The following is a 17,500-nucleotide window of genomic DNA, read 5'->3' on the forward strand; positions in this document are numbered from 1 at the left end:
ATGCAACCACCTGTAATCTCTTCGTTTTGTGCAGGAAACGAATCCGATGCAACTCATTGCGGTAAGCTTCTAAACACTCCCAACATTTGAACCTGACTTCTCTGTGTTTTATTTAATGCTGTGCTTTCATTTAATTCTGTCTTTTTGTCCACAGGCCTCTGAAAACGCCTCGGTTTCCATCACGTTCTTCCGACTCTTCCGTGTTATGCGTCTGGTCAAACTGCTGAACCGCTCAGAGGGCATCCGTAATCTCCTGTGGACCTTCATCAAGTCTTTCCAGGTCAATATTTATTTAATTTTCGTTCTCCACTGTACATCCTAGTTGTCCCTTTTTTATGACCTGAATGTCTTCTGTCCACAGGCCCTCCCTCACGTAGCTCTGCTCATTGTGATGCTCTTCTTCATCTACGCTGTCATTGGGATGCAGGTGCAGTCGTCAATATTTATTTTATGAAGTTAAATACTCGATTCCTCAATAGATTGTCCTTGTGTTTCTACGTAAACATTGTTGTTGGTGAATGATACTAATTTGGACTTGTACTGTAACAACCTTCAGATTTTTGGAAAGATAGCCTTAGTGGACGGCACCCAAATCAACCGCAACAACAACTTCCAGACATTCCCTCAGGCTGTTCTGATGTTATTCCGGTGAGTTTCTAGTCCACAATTTAACTCTCTGGACCCTAAAACACTCTACAGTTTTAAAAAGTATGTTATCATAAAACATCTCCAAAATGACACAATGTATCAGAGCTGGAAGCTGTAAAAAATGCCAGATTTTCAGTTTACCAATCGTCTTTGAATTTATCATGTGTGATTTTTATTTTCTTAATATTATTTTTTGGGCATTTTTGCCTTCATTACATAGGACAGTGAGAGAGAGACAGGAAACATGGGTAGAAGATTGGGGGAATGACATGCAGTAAATTGCCATGAGCTGGACTCAAACCCATGACCGCTGCGTCGGGGTCTGTAGCCCCTGTTCATGGGTCGCCTGCCTAGCCAGCTGAGCTATCTGGGCGCCTTGTGATGTTTATTTTCATGTGGAAAATTAATCAAGTCGAAGCTCAAAGTTGTGATGTTTCTTCAAAATCACTTTATTTTACACGTCTTTGTTTAGACTGACTCAGATGGAACCAATAGACATATGACAAAAATTCAAAGAGATTCTGGCACACAGACAGTTTGCACAGACCGTAGCACGTAAACAAATTTAAAATGAGCGTAGGAAAATATCTTGTATGTTAAGTCCCTACTTTTGTAGTATCCAGTAACACCTGTGGACACTTGGGAAAATGTTAAACATGTTAATTACTCCGCCAAGGAATGCAGCATGGCGCCTCTGTAGCTATGACAACAAGTGAACGCTACATCAGCTGCCTGCTGACGATCACGTTTGCAATCCTACTACAAATTCCCGCTGCAGTCTTATCGGGATTTAACAGTCGGAGATGATGCAACGAATGAGCACCCGTGGCAGAGTACTGCGCTCTCTGAGTGCTTTTCTTCTTTTAATTTTTGTAAAATAAAGAATCTAAGACATTCTACTTCTTTTTTAAAAATGATTTGTGCCATTATAACTGTGTTTAACTGCACAAAAGACATTTTATAAATTCCCTATGCTTCTACCTATGGTGTTAGTCTTTCCATAGAAGAGCCTTATGGACTTTTTATTGCAGTAAAATTGAGCCCATAGTGAGTACAAATGTGACAGGAGCCAAAAAAAGGGCCCCGAAGTTTCTTCAGTTCCAGATGGTTAAAAGTAATATTGTATTTTAGCTTTAAAAACCCGAGCCAAGATCTTATTATTTGGTGCATGTTTCTGTACCCAGATGTGCTACTGGAGAGGCCTGGCAGGAGGTCATGATGGCTTCAATGTATGGGAAGAAGTGTGACCCCAAGTCAGACTTCCTGCCAGGAGAAGAGTACACCTGCGGGTCCAACTTCGCTGTCTTCTACTTCCTCAGCTTTTACTGTCTCTGTGCCTTCCTGGTAAGAAGTAGCCTCATGTTCAATGGTTCATTTTTTTGAAAGAAATTCTATTTCTCCAGAAATGCTGAAACATTTTTTGTGTTAATAAGCATATTTTTGTCCTTCCTAACTCAGATCCTCAACCTGTTTGTCGCTGTTATCATGGACAACTTTGACTATCTGACCCGTGATTGGTCTCTTCTTGGTCCACATCATCTGGATGAGTTTAAGAAGATCTGGGCTGAATATGACCCTGAAGCCACGTGAGTGTTAACCTTGGAATAAAGCCACATTTTTTGTGATTGTCACTCAAAGTTCATGTGAAATGTTTCTCTGATCTAACAGGGGGAGAATCAAACATCTGGATGTGGTGACGCTGCTGCGACGCATTCAGCCTCCACTGGGTTTTGGCAAATTCTGTCCTCATCGTGCTGCATGCAAGGTACATACAGCCATGAATGGTGACGATAGCAAACTGTAAAAACTGTTCAGAAATCACAAACAAAAACGCACAAAAAAAGTTTTGTTGCTCTGCTCTTCCTGTCTGTAGCGTTTGGTTGGTATGAACATGCCTCTCAACAGTGATGGCACCGTCACCTTCAACGCCACCCTGTTCGCTCTGGTCAGGACTGCACTGAAAATCAAAACTGAAGGTGCATGAAGTGCATCAAAACCTCTTTTATACCGTCATAGCATATGGGCCAATATATAACTGAGGGACTTTTGAAGTCCATGGGATATATCCTGCATGCATTTTCATTAAAAGTAAAAAAACTAATGTTTTTTTGTGTTCATTATGATCATGTCTCTACAAATTCCATAATTATTTATTATGGAAACAATCACTTATTAATAAAAATTGACTGGATATCACTAAAATGTTAACGAAATAACCGTCCCAATTTAACAATCACCTTCTAATTTGATAAATAATAATAAAATGAACAAATTAAAAAATAGCTTTTATTGTGTTCTTATAATTAAGCTGAGATAATCATGACAGATATTTCTTTTTTGTCAATATATTAAATTTTATATGGAAAATAACTAATTGTTTCTGTGTCCAAGAAATCACTTTCAACTAAGTTCCCCATTACAAAAACACCTCTCAAGGAAGTGTGTTGATTCCAGATCACATGACCTGCTCCACATGATGTCATTTCCTCCTGAAGAAAAGACTCCAAGGCTTTCTGATTTATTTAATATAAAGTAGTGTGTGAGTCAAGTGTGGATTTATGGCATGTCAACAGGTTTACTACAATATCTTTATAAATAACTTTCAATTTCAATTTTACTCAATTGTAATATAATATTTAGAAGAATCTTTCTGTAAAAATGCCATGTGGTGTTTGGTTATAGGCCTGAAAACAGCAAAGATGTCAACTGTGATACCCGTCAACTGTTACAAAAAGTCCTGCTATTATATATTGACCCATATATTGTATATAGTATATGCATTTTCTTCAACTCAATGAACTTGCTGTTATTCAGTGAAATGCTCTTAAACTGCTCCTCGTAGGTAACTTTGAGCAGGCCAACGAGGAGCTGAGAGCCATTATCAAGCAAATCTGGAAGCGCACCAGTATGAAGCTGCTGGACCAGGTCATCCCTCCAATAGGAGGTGAGACTATAGACGCAAATAGCCTGAGCTACATTTCAGCCTTCACAGAATAATGCAGCTTTTTACACACATCGTCACAACATCACTGTGACTTACAGATGATGAGGTGACTGTGGGGAAATTCTATGCCACCTTCCTGCTCCAAGACCATTTCCGCAAGTTCTTGAAGCGTCAGGAGGAGTACTACGGCTACCGGCCCACAAAGAAGAGCGCCTCAGGCCCGGAGATCCAGGTGAGTATTAGATATTAAATAAGAGAAATCAACAAAATGTTAAATTTAGTTTTGATTTATATCTTATCTCTTGTTTTTCTTTTCAACATGGTGCCACACATGTGCGTCTGCTCTTCATTTCTGCTCGTCCTTCATGTTTTTCTAGGCGGGGCTGAGGAGTATAGATGAAGAAGCAGCTCCAGAGATGCACAGAGCCATTTCAGGAGACCTGCAGAATGAGGAAGAGATGGACAGAGCTATGGAGGAGGCTGGAGAAGAGGCCATTTTCCAGGTCTGTGTGCAACAAAGCACAGTTCATTTGTTCACACATGCTGCGTTATCATTGTTGTGTTGTGGTTATTTTAATTTTTGGCGAGATGTTCAGTAGGTGGAGGAGATTTTCTTGGCTTTTGATTCACTGAAAACCTTTCAAAAACCTGAAAAATGCCCAATGAAATGGAGGTGGTGTGACATCAGCTGATAAATGCAGAAATGCGCAACGTTTCTAAAATCTGCTTTGACATTTTATTACTTATCTTTATTTGATTATTAGAATGGGATTACACCTGCGTGCATTCTTGTCTCGCTTCTGTATTTCTAGCGTTCCCATGGTCTGTTTGGTAACCGAGGGGACTCATTCGCCGCTGAGCCTGAAAACGCTCAGGCCCAGCAGATGGCCAGCCAGCGACCCCTTAAGTTCTCCGAGAGCCAACCTGAGTCTCCGCCAAACTCCTCTGCCTTGGTACCCACCACCGAATTCTTCCCCACAACTGCACCAAAGAACAACACAAACAACAATGCCTTTGCAGAGTGAGTACCAACACATGCTCCAAAGCAGACTGATAGCATAAGCTCACGGTCTTATTACGTCTAATGAGAGGCAATTTTTATCATCTTTCAGCTTTTCATGTGAGAGAGAAGGCAGCCCAGAAGAGTTTTACAATCCTTGTGAGGATGAATTGCCAGGTAAGGCACAGGATTAATGTAACTGGTCTGTGAAGAGTTCTTTAGAGGCACTTGAAGATTGCTCAAAATTATAGCTAGCCTTTTTATTTATTATCTGAAGAGAAAAACGTTTTTCACAGCTTGTACATATTATATTGTACATATTGCATGAAGTTACGCAAATTTTAAAAAAAACAACGTTTGACATATACACTACCAGTCAAAAGTTTGGACACACCTTCTCTTCAGTGTTTTTAATTTAATAATTTTCTACATTGTAGATTAATACTGAAGACATCTAAGCTATGAAAGAATACATATGGGATTGTGTTATAAACAAAAAGTCTGAATCTTCAGTATTAATCTACAATGTAGAAAATAATAAAAATAAATGAAAAGCACTGAATGAAAAGGTGCGTCCAAACTTTTGACTGGTAGTGTACTTACCTGCAGTGTGTGAACTGCAGCAGCTGTCATATTTTGGACCTCATACTAAACTATGACGTTTTTGTCATATTTTGGACGACATACTAAACTATGACGTTTTTGTCCACATTTTGGACGACATACTAAACCATGACGCTTTTGTCCACATTTTGGACGACATACTAAACCATGACGTTTTTGTCCATATTTTGGACGACATACTAAACCATGACGTTTTTGTCCACATTTTGGACCTCATACTAAACTATGACGCTTTTGTCCACATTTTGGACGACATACTAAACCATGACGTTTTTGTCCATATTTTGGACCTCATACTAAACTATGACGTTTTTGTCCACATTTTGGACCTCATACTAAACCATGACGTTTTTGTCATATTTTGGACCTCATACTAAACTATGACGTTTTTGTCATATTTTGGACCTCATACTAAACCATGACGTTTTTGTCATATTTTGGACCTCATACTAAACTATGACGTTTTTGTCCATATTTTGGACCTCATACTAAACTATGACGTTTTTGTCCACATTTTGGACCTCATACTAAACCATGACGTTTTTGTCATATTTTGGACCTCATACTAAACTATGACGTTTTTGTCATATTTTGGACCTCATACTAAACTATGACGTTTTGTCCACATTTTGGACCTCATACTAAACCATGACGTTTTTGTCCACATTTTGGACCTCATACTAAACTATGACGTTTTTGTCCACATTTTGGACCTCATACTAAACTATGACGTTTTTGTCCACATTTTGGACCACATACTAAACTATGACGTTTTTGTCCACATTTTGGACCTCATACTAAACTATGACGCTTTTGTCATATTTTGGACCACATACTAAACTATGACGTTTTTGTCATATTTTGGACCTCATACTAAACTATGACGTTTTTGTCCACATTTTGGACCTCATACTAAACTATGACGTTTTGTCCACATTTTGGACCTCATACTAAACTATGACGCTTTTGTCATATTTTGGACCTCATACTAAACTATGACGTTTTTGTCATATTTTGGACCTCATACTAAACTATGACGTTTTTGTCCACATTTTGGACCACATACTAAACTATGACGTTTTTGTCATATTTTGGACCTCATACTAAACTATGACGTTTTTGTCATATTTTGGACCTCATACTAAACTATGACGTTTTTGTCCACATTTTGGACCACATACTAAACTATGACGTTTTTGTCCACATACAAAACTATGACATTTTTTGAAAGAGTGTTCTGTTTTTGCTATTTACAGCTTTTTGTTTGGATAGTTGTAGTGAAGGCAGACAGGAAATGGGATTGAAGAGTAGGGGGAATACATGCAGCGATTGGCCGCGAGCAGGAATCGAACCCCGGCTGCTGCATCAGAGACCAGCCTCTGTAAATAGGTCGCCCTCTTAACCTGTTGAGCTATATGGGCGCTGAGACAGTGAAATTTTTGTCCACATTTTGGACGACATACTAAACTATGACGTTTTTGTCATATTTTGGACCACATACTAATCTATGACGTTTTTGTCCACATACAAAACTATGACATTTTTTGAAAGAGTGTTCTGTTTTTGCTATTTACAGCTTTTTGTTTGGATAGTTGTAGTGAAGGCAGACAGGAAATGGGATTGAAGAGTAGGGGGAATACATGCAGCGATTGGCCGCGAGCAGGTATCGAACCCCGGCTGCTGCATCAGAGACCAGCCTCTGTAAATAGGTCGCCCTCTTAACCTGTTGAGCAATATGGGCGCTGAGACAGTGAAATTTTTGTCCACATTTTGGACGACATACTAAACTATGACGTTTTTGTCATATTTTGGACGACATACTAAACTATGACGCTTTTGTCCACCTTTTGGACCTCATACTAAACTATGACGTTTTTGTCCACATTTTGGACGACATACTAAACTATGACGCTTTTGTCCACCTTTTGGACCTCATACTAAACTATGACGTTTGTTGTCCACCTTTTGGACCTCATACTAAACTATGACGTTTTTGTCCACATTTTGGACCACATACTAAACTATGACGTTTTTGTCCACATTTTGGACCTCATACTAAACTATGACGTTTTTTGTCCACCTTTTGGACCTCATACTAAACTATGACGTTTTTGTCCACATTTTGGACCTCATACTAAACTATGACGTTTTTGTCATATTTTGGACCTCATACAAAACTAAGACATTTTTTGAAAGAGTGTTCTGTTTTTGCTATTTACAGCTTTTTGTTTGGATAGTTGTAGTGAAGGCAGACAGGAAATGGGATTGAAGAGTAGCGGGAATACATGCAGCGATTGGCCGCGAGCAGGAATCGAACCCCGGCTGCTGCATCAGAGACCAGCCTCTGTATATAGGTCGCCCTCTTAACCTGTTGAGCTATATGGGCGCTTAGACAGTGAAATTTTTGTCCACATTTTGGACGACATACTAAACTATGACGTTTTTTGTCCACCTTTTGGACGACATACTAAACTATGACGTTTTTGTCCACATTTTGGACCTCATACTAAACTATGACGTTTTTGTCATATTTTGGACCACATACTAATCTATGACGTTTTTGTCCACATACAAAACTATGACATTTTTTGAAAGAGTGTTCTGTTTTTGCTATTTACAGCTTTTTGTTTGGATAGTTGTAGTGAAGGCAGACAGGAAATGGGATTGAAGAGTAGGGGGAATACATGCAGCGATTGGCCGCGAGCAGGAATCGAACCCCGGCTGCTGCATCAGAGACCAGCCTCTGTAAATAGGTCGCCCTCTTAACCTGTTGAGCAATATGGGCGCTGAGACAGTGAAATTTTTGTCCACATTTTGGACGACATACTAAACTATGACGTTTTTGTCATATTTTGGACGACATACTAAACTATGACGCTTTTGTCCACCTTTTGGACCTCATACTAAACTATGACGTTTTTGTCCACATTTTGGACGACATACTAAACTATGACGTTTTTTGTCCACCTTTTGGACCTCATACTAAACTATGACGTTTTTGTCCACATTTTGGACCACATACTAAACTATGACGTTTTTTGTCCACCTTTTGGACCTCATACTAAACTATGACGTTTTTGTCCACATTTTGGACCTCATACTAAACTATGACGTTTTTTGTCCACCTTTTGGACCTCATACTAAACTATGACGTTTTTGTCCACATTTTGGACCTCATACTAAACTATGACGTTTTTGTCATATTTTGGACCTCATACTAAACTATGACGTTTTTGTCCACATTTTGGACCACATACTAAACTATGACGTTTTTGTCCACATTTTGGACCACATACTAAACTATGACGTTTTTGTCATATTTTGGACCTCATACTAAACTATGACGTTTTTGTCCACATTTTGGACGACATACAAAACTAAGACATTTTTTGAAAGAGTGTTCTGTTTTTGCTATTTACAGCTTTTTGTTTGGATAGTTGTAGTGAAGGCAGACAGGAAATGGGATTGAAGAGTAGCGGGAATACATGCAGTGATTGGCCGCGAGCAGGAATCGAACCCCGGCTGCTGCATCAGAGACCAGCCTCTGTATATAGGTCGCCCTCTTAACCTGTTGAGCTATATGGGCGCTTAGACAGTGAAATTTTTGTCCACATTTAGGACGACATACTAAACTATGACGTTTTTTGTCCACATTTTGGACGACATACTAAACTATGACGTTTTTGTCCACATTTTGGACCACATACTAAACTATGACGCTTTTGTCCACATTTTGGACGACATACAAAACTATGACATTTTTTGAAAGAGTGTTCTGTTTTTGCTATTTTTAGCTTTTTTTTTGGATAGTTGTAGTGAAGGCAGACAGGAAATGGGATTGAAGAGTAGGGGGAATACATGCAGCGATTGGCCGCGAGCAGGAATCGAACCCCGGCTGCTGTATCAGAGACGAGCCTCTGTAAATAGGTCACCCTCTTAACCTGTTGAGCTATATGGGCGCTTAGACAGCGAAATTTTTGTCCACATTTTGGAAGACATACTAAACTATGACGTTTTTTGTCCACCTTTTGGACGACATGCTAAACTACGATGTTTTTGTCCACATTTTGGACGACATGCTAAACTACGACGTTTTTGTCCACATTTTGGACCACATACTAAACTATGACGTTTTTGTCCACATTTTGGACGACATGCTAAACTATGACGTTTTTGTCCACATTTTGGACGACATACTAAACTATGATGTTTTTGTCCACATTTTGGACCTCATACTAAACTATGATGTTTTTGTCCACATTTTGGACCACATACTAAACTATGACGTTTTTGTCCACATTTTGGACGACAGACTAAACTATGACACTTTTGTCCACATTTTGGACCACATACTAAACTATGATGTTTTTGTCCACATTTTGGACCACTGACTAAACTATGACGTTTTTGTCCACATTTTGGACGACATACAAAACTATGACATTTTTTGAAAGAGTGTTCTGTTTTTGCTATTTTCAGCTTTTTGTTTGGATAGTTGTAGTGAAGGCAGACAGGAAATGGGATTGAAGAGTAAGGGGAATCCATACAGCGATTGGCTGCGAGCAGGAATCGAACCCCGGCTGCTGCATCAGAGACCAGCCTCTGTAAATAGGTCGCCCTCTTAACCTGTTGAGCTATATGGGCGCTTAGACAGCGAAATTTTTGTCCACATTTTGGACGACATACTAAACTATGACGTTTTTGTCCACATTTTGGACCTCATACTAACTATGACGTTTTTGTCCACCTTTTGGATGACATGCTAAACTACGATGTTTTTGTCCACATTTTGGACGACATGCTAAACTATGACGTTTTTTGTCCACATTTTGGACGACATGCTAAACTCCGATGTTTTTGTCCACATTTTGGACCACATACTAAACTATGACGTTGTTGTCCACATTTTGGACCTCATACTAAACTATGATGTTTTTGTCCACATTTTGGACGACATACTAAACTATGATGTTTTTGTCCACATTTTGGACGACAGACTAAACTATGACGTTTTTGTCCACATTTTGGACGACAGACTAAACTATGACGCTTTTGTCCACATTTTGGACCACATACTAAACTATGATGTTTTTGTCCACATTTTGGACCACATACTAAACTATGACGCTTTTGTCCACATTTTGGACGACATACAAAACTGTGACATTTTTTGAAAGAGTGTTCTGTTTTTGCTATTTTCAGCTTTTTGTTTGGATAGTTGTAGTGAAGGCAGACAGGAAATGGGTTTGAAGAGTAGGGGGAATACATGCAGCGATTGGCCGCGAGCAGGAATCGAACCCCGGCTGCTGCATCAGAGACCAGCCTCTGTAAATAGGTCGCCCTCTTAACCTGTTGAGCTATATGGGCGCTTAGACAGCGAAATTTTTGTCCACATTTTGGACGACATACTAAACTATGACGTTTTTGTCCACATTTTGGACCACATACTAACTATGACGTTTTTGTCCACCTTTTGGATGACATGCTAAACTACGATGTTTTTGTCCACATTTTGGACGACATGCTAAACTATGACGTTTTTTGTCCACATTTTGGACCTCATACTAACTATGACGTTTTTGTCCACCTTTTGGATGACATGCTAAACTACGATGTTTTTGTCCACATTTTGGACGACATGCTAAACTATGACGTTTTTTGTCCACATTTTGGACGACATGCTAAACTACGATGTTTTTGTCCACATTTTGGACCACATACTAAACTATGACGTTGTTGTCCACATTTTGGACCTCATACTAAACTATGATGTTTTTGTCCACATTTTGGACGACATACTAAACTATGATGTTTTTGTCCACATTTTGGACGACAGACTAAACTATGACGTTTTTGTCCACATTTTGGACGACAGACTAAACTATGACGCTTTTGTCCACATTTTGGACCACATACTAAACTATGATGTTTTTGTCCACATTTTGGACCACATACTAAACTATGACGCTTTTGTCCACATTTTGGACGACATACAAAACTGTGACATTTTTTGAAAGAGTGTTCTGTTTTTGCTATTTTCAGCTTTTTGTTTGGATAGTTGTAGTGAAGGCAGACAGGAAATGGGTTTGAAGAGTAGGGGGAATACATGCAGCGATTGGCCGCGAGCAGGAATCGAACCCCGGCTGCTGCATCAGAGACCAGCCTCTGTAAATAGGTCGCCCTCTTAACCTGTTGAGCTATATGGGCGCTTAGACAGCGAAATTTTTGTCCACATTTTGGACGACATACTAAACTATGACGTTTTTGTCCACATTTTGGACCACATACTAAACTATGATGTTTTTGTCCACATTTTGGACCTCATACTAAACTATGACATTTTTGTCCACATTTTTTGAAAGAGTGTTCTGTTTTTGCTATTTTCAGCTTTTTGTTTGGATAGTTGTAGTGAAGGCAGACAGGAAATGGGTTTGAAGAGTAGGGGGAATACATGCAGCGATTGGCCGCGAGCAGGAATCGAACCCCGGCTGCTGCATCAGAGACCAGCCTCTGTAAATAGGTCGCCCTCTTAACCTGTTGAGCTATATGGGCGCTTAGACAGCGAAATTTTTGTCCACATTTTGGACGACATACTAAACTATGACGTTTTTGTCCACATTTTGGACCTCATACTAAACTATGACGTTTTTGTCCACCTTTTGGATGACATGCTAAACTACGATGTTTTTGTCCACATTTTGGATGACATGCTAAACTATGACGTTTTTTGTCCACATTTTGGACGACATGCTAAACTATGACGCTTTTGTCCACATTTTGGACCACATACTAAACTATGATGTTTTTGTCCACATTTTGGACCACATACTAAACTATGACGCTTTTGTCCACATTTTGGACGACATACAAAACTGTGACATTTTTTGAAAGAGTGTTCTGTTTTTGCTATTTTCAGCTTTTTGTTTGGATAGTTGTAGTGAAGGCAGACAGGAAATGGGTTTGAAGAGTAGGGGGAATACATGCAGCGATTGGCCGCGAGCAGGAATCGAACCCCGGCTGCTGCATCAGAGACCAGCCTCTGTAAATAGGTCGCCCTCTTAACCTGTTGAGCTATATGGGCGCTTAGACAGCGAAATTTTTGTCCACATTTTGGACGACATACTAAACTATGACGTTTTTGTCCACATTTTGGACCTCATACTAAACTATGACGTTTTTGTCCACCTTTTGGATGACATGCTAAACTACGATGTTTTTGTCCACATTTTGGATGACATGCTAAACTATGACGTTTTTTGTCCACATTTTGGACGACATGCTAAACTACGATGTTTTTGTCCACATTTTGGATGACATGCTAAACTATGACGTTTTTTGTCCACATTTTGGATGACATGCTAAACTACGATGTTTTTGTCCACATTTTGGACCACATACTAAACTATGACATTGTTGTCCACATTTTGGACCTCATACTAAACTATGATGTTTTTGTCCACATTTTGGACGACATACTAAACTATGATGTTTTTGTCCACATTTTGGACGACAGACTAAACTATGACGTTTTTGTCCACATTTTGGACGACAGACTAAACTATGACGCTTTTGTCCACATTTTGGACCACATACTAAACTATGATGTTTTTGTCCACATTTTGGACCACATACTAAACTATGACGCTTTTGTCCACATTTTGGACGACATACAAAACTGTGACATTTTTTGAAAGAGTGTTCTGTTTTTGCTATTTTCAGCTTTTTGTTTGGATAGTTGTAGTGAAGGCAGACAGGAAATGGGTTTGAAGAGTAGGGGGAATACATGCAGCGATTGGCCGCGAGCAGGAATCGAATCCCGGCTGCTGCATCAGAGACCAGCCTCTGTAAATAGGTCGCCCTCTTAACCTGTTGAGCTATATGGGCGCTTAGACAGCGAAATTTTTGTCCACATTTTGGACGACATACTAAACTATGACGTTTTTGTCCACATTTTGGACCACATACTAAACTATGATGTTTTTGTCCACATTTTGGACCACATACTAAACTATGATGTTTTTGTCCACATTTTGGACCTCATACTAAACTATGACATTTTTGTCCACATTTTTTGAAAGAGTGTTCTGTTTTTGCTATTTTCAGCTTTTTGTTTGGATAGTTGTAGTGAAGGCAGACAGGAAATGGGATTGAAGAGTAGGGGGAATACATGCAGCGATTGGCCGCGAGCAGGAATCGAACCCCGGCTGCTGCATCAGAGACCAGCCTCTGTAAATAGGTCGCCCTCTTAACCTGTTGAGCTATATGGGCGCTTAGACAGCGAAATTTTTGTCCACATTTTGGACGACATACTAAACTATGACGTTTTTGTCCACATTTTGGACCTCATACTAAACTATGACGTTTTTGTCCACCTTTTGGATGACATGCTAAACTACGATGTTTTTGTCCACATTTTGGACGACATGCTAAACTATGACGTTTTTTGTCCACATTTTGGACGACATGCTAAACTACGATGTTTTTGTCCACATTTTGGACCACATACTAAACTATGACGTTGTTGTCCACATTTTGGACCTCATACTAAACTATGACGCTTTTGTCCATATTTTGGACGACATACAAAACTATGACGTTTTTGTCCATATTTTGGACCACATACTAAACTATGACGTTTTTGTCCACATTTTGGACGACAGACTAAACTATGACGCTTTTGTCCACATTTTGGACCACATACTAAACTATGATGTTTTTGTCCACATTTTGGACCACATACTAAACTATGACGTTTTTGTCCACATTTTGGACGACATACAAAACTATGACATTTTTTGAAAGAGTGTTCTGTTTTTGCTATTTTCAGCTTTTTGTTTGGATAGTTGTAGTGAAGGCAGACAGGAAATGGGATTGAAGAGTAGGGGGAATACATGCAGCGATTGGCCGCGAGCAAGAATCGAACCCCGGCTGCTGCATCAGAGACTTGCCTCTGTAAATAGGTCGCCCTCTTAACCTGTTGAGCTATATGGGCGCTTAGACAGCGAAATTTTTGTCCACATTTTGGACGACATACTAAACTATGACGTTTTTGTCCACATTTTGGACGACATACTAAACTATGACGTTTTTGTCCACATTTTGGACGACATGCTAAACTACAACGTTTTTGTCCACATTTTGGACGAGAGACTAAACTATGACGTTTTTGTCCACATACTAAACTATGACGCTTTTGTCCACATTTTGGACGACATACAAAACTATGACATTTTTTGAAAGAGTGTTCTGTTTTTGCTATTTTTAGCTTTTTTTTTTGGATAGTTGTAGTGAAGGCAGACAGGAAATGGGATTGAAGAGTAGGGAGAATACATGCAGCGAATGGCCGCAAGCAGGATTCGAACCCCGGCTGCTGCATCAGAGACCAGCCTCTGTAAATAGGTCGCCCTCTTAACCTGTTGAGCTATATGGGTGCTTAGACAGTGAAATTTTTGTCCACATTTTGGACGACATACTAAACTATGACGTTTTTTGTCCACATTTTGGACGACACACTAAACTATGATGTTTTCGAGATATTTTGGACGGCATATCCTGTTCTCAGTCGAGCTCCCTGCTTCCATGCATGTGTAATTAACCTCACATACAAAACATCTGTACATTGCACTTAAGGTCTTTTATTTAGGGCTGCTATGGCAGAAGATCTGAAACATGTACCAAAGCAAGCTCTCCTCTGCTTTAAAGTCCACTTTAAAGTGGCTCAGACAAAAACTAACTAAATGAGAGTGAAGACATAAAAACAGGGGTTTGTCTGTCCTTTCTCATTTTTCCTTGTGTATTTATTTTACTCTTTTTCAGACAGCAGACGCTCTTGGAGCTTCACAGTGAGAACCGACAAAACGCAGGTAATGTTTTATTGAAGGTTGACTCGTGCGGTGTCACAGATGATGAACAGATCATATAAGCGATGCATTTCTTTTCTGTTCAGTTCCCTTATGAACCCGACTATAGTGACAGTCAGAGTCAGATCTCTCGCACCGCAGCCGACCAGCTGGTTCAGGAGGTAAGAGTGGAAGTGACTGATCAACTCTCTTCTGACACACTAATTTAAGGTTAGGTCCTGCAAACAGAGATATACAAATCATGACAAGTCAGTTGAGACCGAGCAAGTTAATGAAGTAACGAGACTTTACAAGAACCAGATAGCCCAATTTTTTTCTTTACTTATACAATAAAAACAGTGCCATTGAAGACTTTTTTAATGCTAGAAGTTCCACATTACAACAAAAGTTAGCAAGGATGGTTTATGCATTTCCATTACTATACAAAATTGTTACCATATGTGAGGACCTTCCATGTCGTTTTTCTTCAGGCTCTGGTAAAAGGCGGTCTCGTCTCTCAGGCCAGAGATCCTGGCTTTGTGGCTGTAGCTAAGAGAGAGATGGCCGATGCCATGCGGATGCCCGTTGCTCACATGGAGGGGATGGCTCAGGGCATCCTCAGTGAACGCTCCAGCAGCAGTGCTTCTGTCAAAAAGAGACGCCCCATCCCTGTTCCTCCTGCTGCTCTCCCTGCTGCGGCAGTTCAGGAAACAGGCCGGCCAGATCCGGCTGCGAGGAGAAAGAGACGTCCAATTCCCAAGACTCCGTCCATACAGGAGTCGGAGGCCGACTCTGAAGTGTAGAGGCTGCCAGTTGAGTTGAAACAGTTTCATGTGTATTTTTTTTTAACAGTAGTAGGTGGCTCCATCTCACCTCACTTTGCCAAGCTTGTTGCCTCTTTGACAATCTGTATCTGTCAGCCTGGCTCAGGGCCTAAAGACAAGCTGGTTAAAAATATTGTGAAGTGTGATTATAAAGTTAACTGAGGAGAAACAATACATCTGATGATTAACATCTGATTCTTCAGATTTATTGAATAAAAACACTAACTTATGTCAGAGTAAACAGATTGACGCAGTTCTTTCTTTGTAGCGTTTGTTGAGGTTATCCATTCCACAGATTTATGGGAAACCCTGTGAGTGAGCAGAGAGTCTTATTGAGGCCTCACTGAGGAGGCAGAGGAGTGACCGGTGACTGAAATGTCTGAAGTGGCTCGATGGATACAGAAAGAAAGCAGCTGTCTTTGTTGTGCTGCACTTTACTAAGGACAGAGGGAAAGGAACCAATGAGTGTCTGCACTGGCCTGGAAAGGTTTAACTACAGTTTGAGGGTTCTGGTGCTGACTGTAAGTAGAAGGATTGTTTTGTTTTTAAAGCAGCGTCCTCTGATCGGTTAGGACTCGCTGTCTTTTAGACTTGTAATGATGAGGTTTACAAGGTTTTCTCCTCCTCACAATTGCTGTATGCAATTGGTATGAACAGATTTTTAAGAGGAAACCTTTTTTTTTTTAACATGAAGGTACATTAAACAATAATATTATTATCACGTGATCTAGCTGTAGTAAAGTATTTGTTAAATTTAAAGCCGTATTGTAGTCAAGCAGTGACTTTAAATGACTCTGTTGCTACAGGTTTTATGTGTTTTCCATTCATATTTATCTGTAATCTCTCTGCATCGCTTCAGTTTAGTACAGGGAAGGGTTCTTCAGCATACCTGGAGTATGGTTGATTTAGCTTAAAAGTGCACTGAGGCTTCTTCTTTTATTCATTATCGTGTAGGCATAATTATTGCACTTGTTTAAAGTTTTGTGCAAACACTGACAGGCCTTCCTGAGGACTGTTTTTCTTTTTTACATTATCCTCTGACGTGCCTGTGCTTCGCTGTCACACCTACAGTATGTATCAAGGTTTTTCAGATACTGCTAGTTTGAGTGGAGCGCACAAGTTCATTCTCCTTCACTTCTGAATCTGTGCCATTAAGGTTGATGTTACTTTGGTACTTTCACCATTGGCAAAAGAAATAAATTGTTCAAAACAACAACTTCTGTGTTGCTTTCCTTTTTACAAACAAACTGCGATGGACATCTGACAAGAAGTGACTGGGATTTTGGAGAAGAAAAGAAAAAAGTCAACAAAACGGGTCGATGTACTTAAATAATTATCCAAACTAATAATAGGTAGCCCTTAAAATGAGGTAGTTAGTGCAGATGGAGCCTTCATAGAGGATAGGAGTGTGCTTTGGCTGCTGCCCCCCAGGAACTAGTGTGAAAACAGAGACTCCATAAATAGTGTCACGAAGCAAAGCACATTCTCCCCCTTATGGAATGGAAACGAATGCGGCAAGACACTGCTGCATGGTAGGTACAAATGCATTAAAACCAAAGTCAGAAATAGATAAATCTTTAACCCTCGTGTTGTCCTGCAGGTCAAATTGACCCGGTTTAAA

General features: G+C 39.8%; 1 protein-coding gene across 2 annotated transcripts in view; it reads left to right on the forward strand.

The window, feature by feature from the left end:
- LOC110954644 (dihydropyridine-sensitive L-type skeletal muscle calcium channel subunit alpha-1) overlaps window positions 1-17,095 on the forward strand; it is a 33,181-nt gene extending 16,086 nt beyond the window's left edge. For both annotated transcript variants that reach the window (XM_051949787.1, XM_051949788.1), the window contains 16 exons: window positions 35-61; window positions 155-280; window positions 362-427; window positions 557-648; window positions 1,833-1,992; window positions 2,107-2,234; window positions 2,317-2,413; window positions 2,522-2,624; window positions 3,491-3,592; window positions 3,691-3,824; window positions 3,970-4,095; window positions 4,405-4,613; window positions 4,705-4,769; window positions 15,033-15,079; window positions 15,163-15,237; window positions 15,547-17,095. In XM_051949787.1, coding sequence (XP_051805747.1) covers window positions 35-61; window positions 155-280; window positions 362-427; window positions 557-648; window positions 1,833-1,992; window positions 2,107-2,234; window positions 2,317-2,413; window positions 2,522-2,624; window positions 3,491-3,592; window positions 3,691-3,824; window positions 3,970-4,095; window positions 4,405-4,613; window positions 4,705-4,769; window positions 15,033-15,079; window positions 15,163-15,237; window positions 15,547-15,858 — 1,869 coding nt within the window. In that variant the 3' untranslated portion in view covers window positions 15,859-17,095. The remainder of the gene's footprint in view (window positions 1-34; window positions 62-154; window positions 281-361; window positions 428-556; window positions 649-1,832; window positions 1,993-2,106; window positions 2,235-2,316; window positions 2,414-2,521; window positions 2,625-3,490; window positions 3,593-3,690; window positions 3,825-3,969; window positions 4,096-4,404; window positions 4,614-4,704; window positions 4,770-15,032; window positions 15,080-15,162; window positions 15,238-15,546) is intronic.
- The last annotated feature ends 405 nt before the right edge of the window (window positions 17,096-17,500 follow it).

Source organism: Acanthochromis polyacanthus, chromosome 6 (genome assembly GCF_021347895.1).
Source record: "Acanthochromis polyacanthus isolate Apoly-LR-REF ecotype Palm Island chromosome 6, KAUST_Apoly_ChrSc, whole genome shotgun sequence".
Lineage (NCBI taxonomy): Eukaryota > Metazoa > Chordata > Actinopteri > Pomacentridae > Acanthochromis > Acanthochromis polyacanthus.